The sequence below is a fragment of the Pomacea canaliculata genome, linkage group LG8, assembly GCF_003073045.1.
Source record: "Pomacea canaliculata isolate SZHN2017 linkage group LG8, ASM307304v1, whole genome shotgun sequence".
Taxonomy (NCBI): domain Eukaryota; kingdom Metazoa; phylum Mollusca; class Gastropoda; order Architaenioglossa; family Ampullariidae; genus Pomacea; species Pomacea canaliculata.
Genome location: NC_037597.1, coordinates 8,714,292 through 8,730,343, shown reverse-complemented (window position 1 = coordinate 8,730,343; position 16,052 = coordinate 8,714,292). Strand labels below are relative to the sequence as shown.

Genomic DNA, 16,052 nt, shown 5'->3' with positions numbered 1-16,052 from the left:
ATCTCTAAGGTCCAACTGTCCAAGCTTTCTTTGGTCCAATGACTCCGATCGAAAGGGATGGGAAAATTAAGTGTCAGGTCAAACACACGGCGACTTTACCGCTGACTCGTCTATCTCATAAAAATATCAGTCTACACCTCCAATTGCTCCAAACCCCGACCATTTAATTCCCAGTCCATTCCGTGGAGTCTTCCAGAAACTATCACACCCCCACCCCCTTTCCCTTTTGTCGTGTTGTCAGCAACAATGCAATACGGCCCACGATGGCCGGCATGGGTGGAAGTTGCTGTCATCTTAGTCACTGGCCTCTAAACTAAAACATAATTTGCCTCTACCTTGATTGTGGGGTTCAAGACATGGAGAAATTTAATGAAAACGTGGACAAACTAACACTTATGTCATAACTCATAACACATCTGTAAACTTTTCTTTTCTTCCATTCTTCATCGTGAAACAACTATACGTTACACTTTAAAAACACATTCAAATATATGTGATAATTCGAAAAGCAAATGTCGCAGCCACCGCAAAACTCAATATACAGCACCATATATGACAGCTTCCTTGAAGACAACTAGCTCACAATAAGAAAGATTCCGAGGTGGCTTTGGGTGACGGATGGTGGGTAGATAGTATCTCCTTTTTACTGGGAGCTTTGTCGGCAAAGAGCAAAAGAACCACCGTGATCAATTTATAAACCTAATATTTGCGGGACAGCAGTTTTTAAAATGTTTTGCAATAATGTGTTCTATTTTGCTGGCTGAGATAGTATTACAGGATAAAATAGTCTCATTGTATCAAGGATCTACTATGTAGACTAATGTAGTTGTTTGTTTGGTGATGGAGATACGGTTGTAACTACGAAAAAAAGCAGCCTTGATGTCTCTCGCTTACAGGCTGCAGCGCCAGGGGCGGGCCCCCACCATGTCGGTTCACAGACTGGCCAGTGCACACATCAGTAACATACCTGCCTGATCTCCACTGTTAAGTCCGATTTGCTTGCAGGGCCCACCCCCTCCTCCACCCCATCCTTCCCCGTAGTGGCACCTGTAGCCAGCAATCTCATGGCACGAACGTTCTTCAGGGCGGTTGACACGCGATAAAATCTTTGGTGTCCAGCGGCCGTCACCTCTTGGCTTGTCCAGCGAGAATATGATACCCGCTGACTACACTTCTCACGACAGGCCCCGGTACCCCGAAATTGTATTCTACAGACTTGAAACTCAACTTCTGCATGTGTAATGCTTGAGTGTTCTGTCCTTAGACCTTTCTTTAAAAGAAAAAGAAAAGGAGAAGAAGAAAAAAAAATCCACTGACCAAGGCCGGGCCCCCTTGACAGCCGCGGGCCCGGGTACACCAGACCCCCCTGTCCCCCCCTCTCGTCAGGCCTGCATACCAGCTAAAATACTGAAAAATTAGTGTATTGGCTATTGCCAACTTTTAATTCTGTCTACGGTAAGAATTGACGAAACCACCACCGCCACCATCATCATTCACTACTTCATCCGATAATCTATTCCAGGAATCACACTGGGAATCCACGTCGCCATTTTAATTGTCACCTTGGCCTTAGCGATGTGGGACAGCAAAAAGATAGTTAATTTTAAATTCGACGTCGTGCCCCTTGACCTGCAAGATGACCCGACCTTTCTGCGCTCTCTGGCCTGGAAGTATCGAGACGAGGACGGGACAGTGGTGGGCAAAGACACAGACGTCACCACCATCGGGGAACGATCGCAAGTCGCCGACTCCCTGGTGCTGATGTACCTGACAGGCGACTCCACAGTCTTCACCAAGGAGCGCCTTCTGGCGATGAAGCAGCTGGAGGATAGACTCCTCGGCGTGGAGGAGTACAAGAAATTTTGCAGACTGACAGGTGGCAGCGGGACGAGAGAGTGCGCCAAGCCCATTTCCATTCTTCGATTCTTCGACGGAACTTACGGTCACAGGGTTGAACGACACCACCTTCAGCAACATACCAGCGACACTGTTCGGGGCATCCCAAGTGCCCCTGCTCGCTCAGTTACTACAACTCCACCTGGGAGTCGACGGAAGTGTCACCCAGACCGAAGCCAAATCCTCTATCACACGCACCATCTTTCAGTTTGGGCTTCCGCTGGACGGTTACAACCTCAAAGAAGACAACAAGACAGAGCAGCTTCTGAAAATTCGTCGGTTTCAAGCGGATTTCTTTTCGGCTATTCTGAACGAAGCGCTGGACTCCGGAGTCGGGGACATGGACTTCCTGTACTTCGGAACCCAGATTGTCACCTACAATTTATTGCAGCAGGTAACAGGCATCTTCATCTCGCTATCATGCTCTGATCATCTTGCAATGATTTGACCGTAGCGTAGTCTTTGCTGTCCATGTTTACTCTCTACTCAAGCAAACACTTTTCTATCTATTTCCTATCAAAATTTTTAAGTCAAAAAGGTGCCTTACTGACGACACACATTTGACAGTTGTAAATCAGTTACGATATCTCTACTGTCCAGAAAGAAGGGAAATAATTATAGAAAATCATGCTATAAAATGTTGCAGGTGATCTGGGACCTGCTGCTGGCTGTGGGTTCTCTCCTCTTCATCTTCCTCTTCGTCCTTTTCATGACCAAATCGCTCTTCCTAACAAGCTTTGGTATCTTCAGCATTATCTCCAGCTTCGTCATCGCCACGCTCGTCTACAGCTTTATCTTCCAGTACAAGTACTTCGGGATCTTCCACGTCCTCTCAATCTTCATCATCCTCGGCATCGGCGCTGACAACATCTTCGTCTTCGTGGATAACTGGCGCGCGACCGCCCACCTGGAGTACACCTCGCTGGAGGCTCGACTGTCAGCCTGCTACAAAAGGGCGGCCATCGCCACCTTCTGCACCTCCCTCACCACCATGGTGGCCTTCTTCAGCAATGCGCTGTCTCCCTTGCTCGCCGTGCAGTCCTTCGGCCTCTTCTCTGGCATCCTGGTCTTCGTCAACTACATGTCCGTCATCATCTTCTTCCCAGCCGTCCTGATCATGTACCACTACTACTGGGACACGTGGTCCTGGCCCTGCTTCAGGTGAGTCCAACCATACCTGCGGGGTCTGGATACCATTCTATCACTTGGGACAGAAGACGCTTGTCCTTAAATTTTCTCGTTGCCCCAGGGCAACGACTTACTCAAGCTTAATGACTTTCAAAAACTTTCGACTTCTAATAGCCATTTTTTTAAAATGAAAAGAGTATGACAGGTATGCAGTCACATCCACACTGTTCTTCACTTTCCACAGGTGTAAAAAACAGATCAAGGACGCAGCATCTGCTGATGGTGAACGTCGCCATCCTATCGTCAGGTTCTTCCGCGGACCCTTTTACAACCTTGTCAGCCACAGAGTGCTGCGCTGGGCACTACTTGCTCTGTGTCTTGGAATTATAATTGTTTTTTCCGTTTTCGCTGCTAAACTGAAGCCTGACGAAGAATCGGTAAGAACACAGTTTTATGTTTAAGATTTCACCTAAGAAATGCTTAAACGTTAATGATCAAAAGTTCAAAAATGGGTTCTAAAAATTCTGCAAATTTTGCAAAACCTTGATTGCAAATCTTTACCTAGTTAATTTTTGTGTTTGGTCAAACTGTAACAGTTCTGACAAGGTTTGTTGTGCTGATTGATGTCATCGCTTTGTCACGTGACATGTATCCCAGCACACACATCTTTCCTCCAGTAAAGTGGTTCTAGAGTGAATTTGTCGAAATCTTTAAAACAAAATTTAGTTTGTGCTGGTGCCACTAAGTCAAAGACAATATTTCTGTTTTTTGACCAGATAAAGTATTATAAAAATGAACATCACTTTGGCAAGGCCGCTTTGCTGATACGCGATGGCTTCAAGCCCAGCACGGAGGACAAGGTGATCAAAGTGTACATGGTGTGGGGTCTCAGGGAGCAGGACCTGACCACCTGCGCCAAGACTGACATCAACTGTAAAGGGGTCACAGTGTGGGACAAGGGCTTTGACCTCAACCCCAAACGCGCTCAGTCCGCCTTGCTGGTATGCGACTCTCAATCTTGTTCACCCCTCTATGCCCCTAACCAACAAACTTAAAATGAGTTTCAGTCCTCTTGCACTTTTTCTTGTCTTCACAAGTCATTTCTCGTACATTCCTTCTGCATGATGTGACTGTTATCTGCTTCCTGTTTTCTGTTATCTCTCGACATGTGTGTCATGGTGCCACAGAAAATCCATTTATTGTGAGGCCAATGTCCAGGTCGGGTGCACGGGTCCCAGTCAGTACCCGGGTTCTCGTGCAAGGGTCCCTACACAGTGCAACTGTTTCTCTCAGTGTGTTGTGATATGCTGTCGTCTCCAGGCTGGAGGTGTGGGTGTGCCCTGTACACAGATGACGCAAGAAAGCGACCTCTGTGTCTCCTTCTCTGCAGTCTAACGCCAGTTATAAGAATTATAAATAGAAAAATAAAAACTCAAATAGGTAATTATTTCGGTTGATTAATCTAGTTCGCATAGCCACGCCCGCGCACACACTAAGGTACACACGGGTGCGCGCACACACGCACACACTGACATAAACCTTTTAATGATGTTTGTAGGTATCTCGCGAACTGAAAGGTGGGTATACCCTTAGCTTTAGGTAAATAGTATCTTGACCTATACTCTACCGAATTTTTAGGAGAAATGACCGCCATTTTTTTTTTTTATTCTCTGACTTTTTAAGCAAGTTGTTCATAGGATGTGAGTAATGATGGAAGTCAGTTGCAGTACATCAATCTGCCTTTCTGCCCCTGACCAGGATTTCTGTGAGAAACTGAAGAATCTGTCGGCCAGTCAGAACGAAAAACTTCACCTGCGTCGGAACCCGGTCACCGGCAGCATCGAAGTTCAGTGCTTTCTAGAACACATAAATACCTTCATGAAGGTAGAAAATTTCATGGGACCGTTCTCACTCTCTCTGTTTTGTTTTTGTTTTTTAGTGCACGCACACAACAAAACAAGAACCGCACAAAACCCTATTTGTATTAAAGTAGTAATGGTTTATGTTCACAAATATGATTTAATGCAGTGCTGCTATTTGCAGAGCGAAAGAAATAAGACGCAATACCCGGCTAACACACCCGAGTTGACTCTGCCAACGTCAGAAAGTAAAGTGGAGCATCTGATCCTCAACAACTCAGCCGTGTACAACGTGACGTCAGTCAACCCTCTCCTGTACCGACAGTTCGAGGTCAGTCGAGGTCTAGTCACTTTAAGTTCCTCCCACCCTACCCACCCTTTCTCGCTCCGACGATGATCGGGATGACTGTAATGAGGAAAGGAATAGTTATATCGATGAAGACAACACTGATGACAACGACAATGACATCAACGAAGACAGGGGTAACAGCGGCAGCGACAGTGATGATAGAGACGATGATAAGGATGATAATGAGGATGAAAGCAATGATGAGAGTGTTGACGATAACGACTAAGACAGTGATATAAGCAGCGATGACAGCGATGATGATTACTCAACGTCTGCTACTGTCGATGCAGACGATGATGGGATACTGGCTGCACGACACCTACCGTCGCGGTCCCACCAACTACGACTACAGCATCTACTCCCCCTTGCTGGGTGAGGGGAAGGATGAATTCGACACCAGACCTACCGCCATAGATCCAAGTAAGTTCTCGCTTGTTACACGTGGCTCTGGGGTCGACAAGGGTCACCTCCTACATGAATAACATTTCTGTGCTGTATACAAATGTGACATCCGTGGTTATTTTCGTTCTATGCTCCAACGAATGGAGGGGACACCAGAAGTCCCGCGCGTTGGAGGTTCCTTAAACACTCCAGGAGTCTACAGTTTATTTAAGCTACACCATCTGTTGTCATAAAACAACTCATGACATACTTAAACTAGGCAAAGCTCCTCCAAAGTATCCTAAAACCTCATTGTGTTTGGTAAAATTAGCTTACCATGCTGATCTTCAAAGATAAAACAACTTATCCAAACGTGAGGTTTGGAGTAAGATAAAAGATTTCGAAGCGCAGTATAAAACAAAACAAAACGAAACAAAACAAAACAAAACAAAACAAACAAAAAACAAACACAACAAACAAACAAAAACCAAAAAACAAGCAAACAAAAAACAAACAAACAAAAAACAAACAAACACAACAAAAAGTCCAACAAACAAGTATTTAAGTTTTAAAATGTTACCTACCCCTTCTTAACTAAAGCTACTCATGTTCATATTGTGTGCGGGTAGCCAAGGACTGGGGTACCCGTCTAGTGTACGCCGCCATCGTCGTCAACACCACCCTGAAGGTGGGCACCCTCGGCTACAGCACCGGCATCCCCATTGTCGAGGCCTGGGATGACTTCTTCAAAAACCAGGTAAGACAATAACAAACAACGATGTCGATGATGCCTTCTTGCTCTCGATGCCAAGTATTTTGTGAGCTGATGTTTAGCAAGCGTTTTCAACATCCATTTAACGGATAAAATACGAATTCTTGCTTGATACTGGTTTCTCTTGCATCTGTCTGTGTGGTCAAGAGCTCGTTATTTGTCTGTTAGTTTTTGTTGTTCTTTTTCTTTTCTCGTTGATGCGTTTCTGAGTATTTTGTTAAAATCTTGCCACGTGCATCTTCAGGTGTCTGTGATGCCAAGCTCGTTAGCTGGAGGGTTTCAGTGCACACCGGAATCCAGCAACCCGTGGCACGGTTTCTATGTCCAAAAGGTAATGTTGACTACATTAATCAGATTAACATCACTCAGTCTCAGTTTCCAACATTATAGACAATATATTTCCATGCATCAAATGCTTTCAGTGATACAAATACTTTTATGACACAAGCGGCAGTGAATGTCTTCTGCTCCTGGTCAGTGTGTGTGACTCAACAAAAATCTTGTGCAACGCAAATCCTTTGATGAGGAGCGAAAACTGAATATTTTTAAACATCAGTGGATAAAACTAATTTACATGTAGTTCCATCTTATGGGAAATGTCAGTGGAAACACGATGTGAATCCGGAACCTCCCAGCTTGACCCGCTAACATCGCCATTTCTCAGATTAGTGAGCCGATTGTTTGGCTAACAACTATTTTTGTTAAAAACAAATCTCTTATCGCCAGTCTCTTGTCTTCACCACCAGAAACTCACAGACACGGCAGTGCAAGGAATTGCTCTTGGGCTTTCTCTGGCGTTTGTTGTCATCACCCTGGCAACCACAATGTAATCACTGGTTTCCTAGCAACCTTGGACATCGGATTTGTTACCCTAATGGTCGTGGGTCTTATTCCTATGGCTGGTTGGAAACTAGGGGTGAGTATTATCTTCAGACTGACCAGTTTAATCTGAGAGTCACATCAAGCAAGATTTACATAGTTACATAGTGAAAGGACTTTGTGGACTCGGCTTATCTATTGTCAGAGTAAATATATTTGAAAGATCACAAAAATCCTTAAATAGTAAGATTTTGGTTTACGAGACAAAAATAACCAAAAGAGAAAGGAATACAAAAACAATGACAGTGACAATTTCTTTTATTCGGTAGGCTCGTGCCCACAACCGATGTTGGGAGAGTGGGTGGGGGAATAAAGTACAAAATATATAAATAAAATACACTTAAATAATACACAAATATAGTTACAACATACATTAATTGGTTATTAATTGGTTATTATTATTGGTTTACCGTCTGTAATGTGCAGGTACTGGAATCCCTGAACCTCTCCCTCGTGGTCGGCCTGTCTGTGGACTACGTCGTGCACCTGGCGGAAGGATACCACTCATCCACCGCAGCGAACCGCCTGGACCGGACACGTGACATGCTGGATCACGTGGGCATCTCCATCTTGTCGGGGGCCATCACGACGCTGGGCGCCGCCGTCTTCATGTGCGGCGCTGTCATTCTTTTCTTCATGCAGTTCGGAATTTTCATGTTCGCCACCATCGGCTTCTCGCTCTTCTTCGCTCTGCTCGGCTTCAGCGTCATCATGGCGCTGGTGGGTCCGCAGAAACAGACGGGTTCCCTCGTCCCCGTCTTCTGGTGGGTGCGCTTCAAACTGCGGGGCCGGAAGTCTCACCACGTGACATGCAAACAATGCGAGGGCAAAGGTTTCCACGGGGGGTTGGGGGAAGACTCCTCACAGACTAGCGGGGCAGTAGCTGCAGGTTCCAACGTTCCCAAACAACTGTGATGATCCTGTCCATGTTACTATTTATGACTTCAATGATAAATGTTACTCATTATCATTTTGTGACTCTATCAAGGTTTTGTCGATGATGGGAAAGGCTGTTTTTTTTTAAAGATCCGTCCTTTGTTGAGAGAAATGCGACCAGCATCAGATACAGCAGCAGTTGGAGAAAGGGGAAGGGGAGGACGACCGCGAAAGGCGCGTGCGTGAGGTGTTTTATTGCCGACTTTTATTGATATTTGCACGTTGAGCCACTTTCTCGATTCCATATAACACAAAATCAACGCACGGTGGAAGCTGTTTCCCTTGAAAACAAATAAGTCAACCTATTAAGCGAAAGGAGGATGGTAAGAACTTAGTGGAACTAGAAGCCAAGCACTTGCACCAATATTCGTAGCGCAAGTAAGTATGGGTAAGTGACGTGACTGCTTTTAGTTTTGCGACTTAATGCTCACAGACTGGCAGGAACTGACTTTCAAGACAAAAAATCTCATCCTAAGGTCGCTAGTGACAGCAGCATCTGTTACTGAAGCAATATTTGTATATGTACAATTAAGCCACCCGCTTCAGTGTGGGATCTTTTAAGTGAGGGGAGATGAGCTGTAGACATTACCTTCCCCTTGTCATGTGCTGAGAATGTTGCAGTTAGAAATATTTTCAAATGGAATTAAAGCGCGACACCAAAGAAGTGGATTATGGGTGTGAGGGAAGTTAATTAGGGTGGAATCTCGTGCATACTGGATGTTTTTATGTGTGCATATGTTTGTACGTACGCCTTTGTGTATTTGTGTGTGTGTGTGTGAGAGAGAGAGAGAAAGAAGAATTATAAATCTCGAGTTTTAATTGCATGTGTAATCTCATATGAAATGTGATAAGGTGCCCATTTGTTTGATGCACAAACACACAGTTTATACTTTTTTTATTTTCATCTTTTCCGTTCGAGAAATAAACATCTTTTTCAAAAAATTGTTTGTAGAATGATGATTTAGTGTTTCGAAGAATACATCTGTTAATACTAAGCAGAAGCATACAGAGGGCTTGACACTGCCCGCCACACAAAGAGTGACGGTGAGGCTGTCAACATCTTCATGATCATCCTGTCAGACAAGCTAATATTTTCCAGATGGTGTCCACCTCTTTTCGATGGGGCCTTGGTCTGCTAGCAATGTCTTCTACATCTCCGAAACAATTGAATATCTTGAAGAGTAACTCCAGTCTGCTAGTTACACGGTATTACACAAACACCTGGACAAAAGTCCGGCTGCTCCTAACAGGAGTCCACATCTGCTAATGTCCCGGTATTAGTTGCATGATTGTCACATTGAACAAGAGTGGTGCATTTAGTAACCAGGCAGCAACCCAAGGTAGCACAAACTCTTTAACGGACACCTTTGCCTGCTGCCGTGCGACTGTCTTCAGTGAGTGACAGTTGGAGAAAGGTCCAGCCTGATAACCGACCTGCAAATTTGCATCATGCATCGTGAGCACTTGAAGAGGTCTCGTGACAGCCAGGGTACAGGTGGGATCACCTTTAGTAACCATGCACAATCCATGAAAATCCTCCCGCAGATGACCGAACAAACAGAATTTAAAAAGCCTCAGCAAATAAAGTTGATCATCGCAGGCGAAAGTCTTAGAAAGAAGTTTTTTCGTGAGTTAAAGGAACTATCAGTAGGATTCGTGGTCTGTTTTGCTTGATGTCTGGTATCAAAATGTCGCCGTAAATATGACAATAATTTAGGTATTATATATATAGATACTTTCTCTGCCGGTTGTTTTTTGTTTTTTGTTTTTTTGGTTTTTTTTACCAGTCTCTACCAATTTTCTCACAGCAGTCAGCTCCGGAGGCCTAGAGACCTGTGTTTCAGCAAAGGAAAAATACAGGAACGAGTGACTACCAACGTAACAGCAAAACAATCTTTTTAAAAATTAGCATCAAGTCTATTTGTTATAAAGATCGAGTTTGCCAATCCATTTAAAAAAACAACTTATTAATCGCTTTGAGAACTGTTACAATACACAAAGGTAAATTGCCTCAGGGACTATTTCTACGCGAAGAAAAAAAAAACCGAAGTGGTGAAATACATCTCTCATATTCGTCTTTTATAAAAGAGGAATGGAGGAAAACATAGGATGATAATAGGACTGAAGTAGGAGTGATGCCATTAACAGCGAGCAGACGACTCCTGTTGCGCCATTCTCAACGGTCCGGCACATGGCGATGCTACAGCCCGCTGCTTGTTGACCCGCTCACCTGTGTTTATGTTGTTCTGGGAGGTCAAAAGTTCACGTCACAGGAAAGCACAGATGCATTTCAATGACTTTGGTGAGGGTTTGTTTGTTTGCTGTGCTTTAGACTATAACTTGAGATGCGTTCAAATTGTCGGTGTTTGCCTTGAAACTGACCTGTCAACATCTCACGTCTGCTTGAGCTTCAACTGAAAAACGATTTCTCGCCTTGTGATAAAATGGGATTATGGTATTCTAAAATAATTTTATTGGATAATGTGTGTGTGTGGGATGAGTTTCCGACTGAATTTCAGGTGAGGTCAGCAAGAAACACGAGAGAGGTGTAAATCATGTCGGCCCTTAGAGTCTGCATTCGCAATCTGAAAAATGATTTCATGTCGGATGCCGACAACATTTGTTTATACACGTGTTTACGGAAAGTCGTCCACGACTTTATCTGAGTGCAGTGCTTGTCTTCCTGAGCAGCAGCACTGGGCCGATAAATAAATATGTAAAAGGTAGCACAAACATCCAACTCGAATGCAAAAATAAGAGTTCATTAGGATTTTTAGGATTGCAGTAGCAGGCGAGGCATCAGATATAATTTAGACCCTTGATACAACAGTAAGAAAAAAGAATAGAAAAGGAGACTGTCAGTCTCGAGAACATCTTGTTGAACTTCGTAGAGATGGACTTGTAGGTAGTCTACAGTCCTGGATAACCTCAAAGCTCGTTTCTGGTCCCAGACTAGTTTGTGATAATTAATCTGATCCAATGGGGGTGCATGAAATTCTATAAGAATGCATCTTGTAAATCAGCCTTCAGACATTTGCTCTCTGATAAGGCCTGCCATGTGGGGTGGGTAGAGAGTGCTGTCTTTACCTGGAATTTTAGAGACAATCCGCGAAAATGACAGCACGACATACAAACACCTGCGAGACATCAGCAATATTCAATCGCTTTGGACAAGCAAAAAAAACATCAGATTTTTATGCTAATGTTCGAGATCAGCACGTGCTTCAAATACTGTGGTGAGTCTGTTGTGAAATATCCTCTCCAATCATTCACGTCTGTGTCGTGTATCCATGGCAACGTCTTGTTGTCTGGTAATGATCAAGGTCTCTGGTAATGCGAGCTTCTTCTTTGGATACCCCGACTGGCCGCTATTTGATCGAGATTTGCTGACAATCTCAGCAGACGGTCACCTGCCAGAACTCTCACGAACAAGTAGGCAAGGTTCTGGCAAGGGTGCAGGACCTTGCGGACAGTCTTGTTTGCGATGGAATTGTACGATGGGCTGTACAAACAATATCATCTTCCCCTCTACCAACTGCAACCCCAACCCTTCCCTTCTTTTCATTTTTCTCATTCAATTATCGCTCACTTTCATCTCGTCAATATTTGATCACGTGCTAAAATCACTTCTCGCTGTCGATGGATTCCCTCCCCCAGCAACTTACTTTCTCCAGAAGACGGAGACTAATAAGACGACATACACAAAGATGTTTGTCTACGAATTGGAGAAAAGGAAGGTTCGAATGGAGGAAATGCGATAATCACTGTGTGGAAGTGTCGTGCAGTTGTGTACAAATAAGAAGTGTACCTTCTCTTATACAAACACCGACCTGCTTCACGAATGTCAAAAAGATAAACAAATTGGAAAAGCCGTTTTCAAGACGATCAAGGAAATTTATTGTCATTTCGTGTTTAGAGACATTCACAAAATGAGATATTTTGATCGGAGCAGGTGCAGGGCGTGCACGCACCCACCCACGCGATTCAGTCGTAAGGAGTTGAAGGTGTGTGTCACCTATCTACATGTTTACAATGACATCCAAACCTTCACAGATTCTCACCTCTTTAATTTTCCTATTGAGCAGTGTAATAATTTCTTGTGTAGCGAAGATCCAGGATCCCAGCTCCTAATATTACACAGATGTCAATAAACCTTGTTTGTTTGAATCTGGTACCTGGCCATTGTGTATCTAACTCCTCTGGACGTTTGCACACCACTGAAGAAGAAAAAAGTCTTGAGTGAGTGGTCTTGTGCAAACAATGGTCTGGAGAGTGGATATAACCCAGACCCGTCACCAGGACCAGGGTTGTTCTAGCGTGCTTTATCTCAGTGCTCGTCCCCTCGTGATGCCGACATGTTGCTGCAACAAAGAGAGATGCTGGCTGTTAGTTCTGTGGTGTGGACATTGGTACTGACACAGCCAGACCGAGTGTGTCAGTCCGGTGTGTCCAGCGACAGAATATCCGGTGAGTTTTGGGGTTTGATTGTTAGCGAGTTTCTTTTTCTCTTCTTTGCACACTGTTTTTTTTTAACAGGATGCTATTAGTCGCCTCGTCAGTGTTCTACTATACACAAATGCTCATGTAGTATATTTGCAAGTATTTTAATATAGATGCTCGTGTAACCTATTTGCAAATAGCAGATGACAAACAGCAGTGTTTTAAACAAATTATTCCTTAATGAATAGATTGGAAGAAAAAATGTTTCCTGATTTAAAAAAAAATTGCTTTGGTATTGCGAATTCTTATAGAGGTTTTATCATGCTTTTTTTTTTCTTAGCGAGCCAAGCTCTCAGAGAAGTCATCGGACTGCTTGAGTGGTTGGAGGTGACAGTTATCAGTAACAGTCAAATCGGCGATGCGAGTGAGTAGCCATCTTGTTCTCATTCAAGCGCGCTCACGAACACACACACACACACATAAACACATACACACAAACACACACACGGCAACAGAGACAAAGCCGCTTTCTACTGACTAACAGGACAAAGAAACCTAAACCTGTTGACTTTTGTCAAGCGTTTCCCAACATGATGCAGATGTCGATATTAAGGACTTGACCGATGACCTGACTGCGGCGAGCCTGGCGGTGCTGGTGGTGGACGTGGGTTTGTCACAGATCGCTCAGCTGGACTTGGCGACACTGCCAACCCACAATGTTGTCGTTGTTGGTTCTGCTGACTTTGTGACAGGAGTGTTTCATGGAGTAGGTAGAGAATGATTTGTTTTGTTTTTTTGGTCCTGAATTGTTTTTACAATTTTACAATTTTTTAATTTTATTTTACTCTAACGTAAATGAAATTGACCCATTTGCAAACTTGTACTCATTCTTGAAAGAGCATTTTAGACTCGATAACAGACGATATGAAGAACAATAAAATGCTAATAATCATCTACAAAATTAATTACTGTTCCCAGAACGACATAGTAACCACTAGACATAGTCTTTACATGCTTGAGTGTGTGCACATACTTTTATTAGTGTGTGTTCGTATTTTTGTGTAAACGTGTGTGCCTCGGTGTGTACAAAGTATTTGCATGATAAATGACATTCCAGATGCCTGTCTTTTAGTGCTTGCTTTATAATTCTTTGAACAGTTGAGGCACTTTCAGTTCACAACAAGATGGATCACCATTTTGGCGAAAGAAGATCTCCGTCCATTTGAAGCTACAGTCCAAGGTTTTGAAAACGTCTTGGTTGTTGCGAATAAAACGGTAAAAATACTTCTTTTGATTTGTGTCCTGTCTTTATAGAGGTAAGAGAAGCCGACAGTCGGGTGGTTAGAGCAATAGCTTCTAAGTCTTTAGATACCCGTGTGGCGCAGACGGCTTCACCGAGTCGACCCAACTATTAGAAATGGAGTGTCTGACTCCACAGAGGGGTTGGGAAGTTTTTAAACTTTAATTTACGTTCTTAAGGCAATATTACTATCCAAGACTGAGGACAAGAAGCCCTTCCCCATAAAGGGTGGTAAGAACGCGAGAAGGCGAGAACGCGATAGGCTGGCAGACTTTCAATGTTTATTTTATCTCTTCAGACAGGAGGAGCTGAGCTGTGGACTCTACTTCGTGAGGGAGAGAAGTGCAAATTCAGATTCTTGTCCTCGCTGCCCCTCACTACCGTCCGGTTAACCCCACAAGTTATCTTCCCCAACCCTGGACTGGGGCTGGGGGTCAGACAACTCAGGATCGTAGTAATGGAGGTAACTCCCATTCCCTCGCTGCCTTACTAAAAGGCTCTCTCCACGTTCCCGTCTCATTCTGTTTAGTTCATATTTTAAAAACGGAAATGATTTACTTGCTTTCGCTTTGATAAACTGGTTCATTTCTTTTTTTTTTCTTCCTTTCTACTTCATGTTCTGAATGTTTCTGTGCTTTTTTCGTTGAATCTTTGTCTTCATTCTTTTACACTATTGATGGCATACAGGTTATTTCTAGAGAAAGCTGAAACATATCAAAGTAACGACTGTTGGTAAAGTTCAGTTATCAACTGAAAAATATTTTGTATCGTCTTGGCATGTACAGTATTTGGTGTGAAAAACTAGTCAAAAATGTTTAAAACAACACGATGAAGCGGTTGTGGTTGTGATGCTTGTGCTGAAATGATAGATATATTCATGTTCTAAAATATTTGTATCCCTTGTTTGATATTTAGAGATCCTTCTTCCTATTCAAATCCAAAGAGACAGAAGCTTATGAAGGCGTGGTCATGGATATGCTGACTGAAATCGCAAGAAAACTCAATTTCAGGTAAATTGAACATAAACTTTCTTCCTGCTAGTCCTCGAGTTGTGTAGCTTTTACCTTTCACGAATAATTCTTTCTCAAATCAATTCATGAGAAAATACAACTATGCGCTAATAACAAAACTTGCCATCAAAAAGTATCAACAGTGGACAAGGCAAGGGGAATGATTGAGAGATGTGTGACATTTGTGCTTGTGGAGTAGAACATTCTTCTACAGTCTTTCTACAGCTTCCTTTGGCTACTAGCAGGAGTGTTATTTTCCGACAAAGATTATTTGTTTAATCGGTTATTTCAAAGCATTTCAAAATATGAACAGCAATTTTTCTCATGTAAGAATTTCTAACCCTGTGGTGGCAGCTGCGTTCTCTTACAATCGCCAGACGGCACTTGGGGCGAAGTGAATGCGAAGAAAGAGTGGACAGGCGCCATCGGCATGCTGACTCGAAATGTGAGTAGAACTCACTGACCCCAACTACTGATACACTTCTTTCTTCTTAAAACAAACTAAACTCGTAAAATCCCTTGTAGAGATACATGAACAACTTCTTTGAATATTCCGAAAGAAAAACGACCGATGATGTAAGAAAGTGAAATCTCTGAGAGTTAAAGAGAGAATATTATTTTTATATGCTGCCAGGGCCGCCGAGAGCCAGCCCGGGCCCCGGGACAGACGACCTCTCCGGGCCCCTTGTACTTGTAATCGTAAATTATTTCCCCAGTATATAATGTATGTTTACAATTCGAATCTCAATATCTACACTTCATTCAGTGTCACGACCGGTAGTCGGACATTGCGCATTCTTTACGAAGAACGACAAGAGATCACTTCAGATTGAGACGTTCTGTTATTTATTATACACCAAAAAGAAAAAATACTAAAAAAAACAAAACAAATTGTAATACAAGAATTTCCAGCAGGTCAAATTAAACCATACAGCACAAGTTCACTGTTATCCGTTCTAAATCAGAAAGTATACATCCTAGGTTGGTTCAACATCGACACTACGGCAGCACGCAGGCTGCTACAACAGTTCTCATACATATGTCCGTTTCAATCCACACCTAACGATAGTCTCTCCGAGCACCTTTCTAGCCACCAGCAATG

At 43.3% G+C, this 16,052-nt stretch overlaps 2 protein-coding genes across 2 annotated transcripts; both read left to right on the top strand.

Moving 5' to 3' along the window:
• Positions 1 to 2,156: 2,156 nt before the first annotated feature.
• On the top strand, positions 2,157 to 9,130 carry LOC112571291 (protein dispatched homolog 1-like). The gene is made up of 11 exons (XM_025250186.1): positions 2,157 to 2,290; positions 2,543 to 3,057; positions 3,269 to 3,461; positions 3,801 to 4,025; positions 4,783 to 4,908; positions 5,068 to 5,214; positions 5,523 to 5,652; positions 6,243 to 6,370; positions 6,630 to 6,716; positions 7,132 to 7,301; positions 7,691 to 9,130. Exons 1-10 carry the CDS (start codon positions 2,237 to 2,239, stop codon positions 7,213 to 7,215), a joined length of 1,689 nt encoding a protein of 562 aa, XP_025105971.1. The 5' UTR covers positions 2,157 to 2,236; the 3' UTR covers positions 7,216 to 7,301; positions 7,691 to 9,130.
• A 3,425-nt stretch (positions 9,131 to 12,555) lies between these two features.
• Positions 12,556 to 15,677, top strand: LOC112570355. Its single transcript, XM_025248754.1, has 7 exons — positions 12,556 to 12,667; positions 12,981 to 13,064; positions 13,240 to 13,406; positions 13,799 to 13,915; positions 14,239 to 14,403; positions 14,856 to 14,950; positions 15,305 to 15,677. The coding sequence occupies exons 1-7, from the start codon at positions 12,556 to 12,558 to the stop codon at positions 15,411 to 15,413; spliced, it is 849 nt and encodes a 282-aa protein (XP_025104539.1). The 3' UTR covers positions 15,414 to 15,677.
• The last annotated feature ends 375 nt before the right edge of the window (positions 15,678 to 16,052 follow it).